At 33.2% G+C, this 624-nt stretch overlaps 1 protein-coding gene across 1 annotated transcript; it reads right to left on the bottom strand.

Annotated features, from left to right (window-relative positions):
• Positions 1-6: 6 nt before the first annotated feature.
• Positions 7-621, bottom strand: LOC121940802 (olfactory receptor 4Q2-like; the record flags this gene model as incomplete). The annotated part of the gene is made up of 1 exon (XM_042483492.1): positions 7-621. A coding segment is annotated over one exon (615 nt), but the record flags the coding sequence as incomplete, so codon positions are not given.
• Positions 622-624: the final 3 nt, after the last annotated feature.

A 624-nucleotide genomic window follows, 5' to 3' on the forward strand; every position in this document is an offset into this window, starting at 1 on the left:
ATGTCCTTAATGTTTTAATTTTAAAAAAAGCTTAAAAGCATGCCTAATCTTTGATAACTTAAGACCATATATCATTGGATTTAAAAGAGGTTGAATTATCAGTAAATACGATGAGAAAATAACATGCAGTTCATAAGGAACAAATGTCATGTCAAATCTTTGACTGATCAGGTTATAAAAACAGGCAAAGACAAAGCTCATGAGTGAAACAAAATGTGGAGTGCAGGTATCAAACGCTTTCATTCTGGTCTCTTTGGAAGCTTTTAAGCACACAGCAATAATTCTAACATATGTGTATGAAATGAAACTGAGAGGAAAAGTGACGGTGAAAAGAAGGCCAAAAACAACATCGTAAATATATGACAACGTTCTGTTTGGTGAACAAGAAAGTTCAACCACAAGATTGTTATCACAAGAAACTTTGTTGATAACAGCCCCACAAAACTTTGAATGAACAGTAAAAGACAACAAAACTCCAACTTCTATGAACGAAACCATCCAAATGACAAGTATGACAATTTTTACTTTTCTATTGGTTATCATGATATTGTAATGTAAAGGCTTACAAATACATACGTATCTGTCATATGCCATTACTGTCAGAGTTCCAAATTCAGCAGCCAC

This window comes from Plectropomus leopardus, unplaced genomic scaffold (genome assembly GCF_008729295.1).
Source record: "Plectropomus leopardus isolate mb unplaced genomic scaffold, YSFRI_Pleo_2.0 unplaced_scaffold94249, whole genome shotgun sequence".
Taxonomy (NCBI): domain Eukaryota; kingdom Metazoa; phylum Chordata; class Actinopteri; order Perciformes; family Serranidae; genus Plectropomus; species Plectropomus leopardus.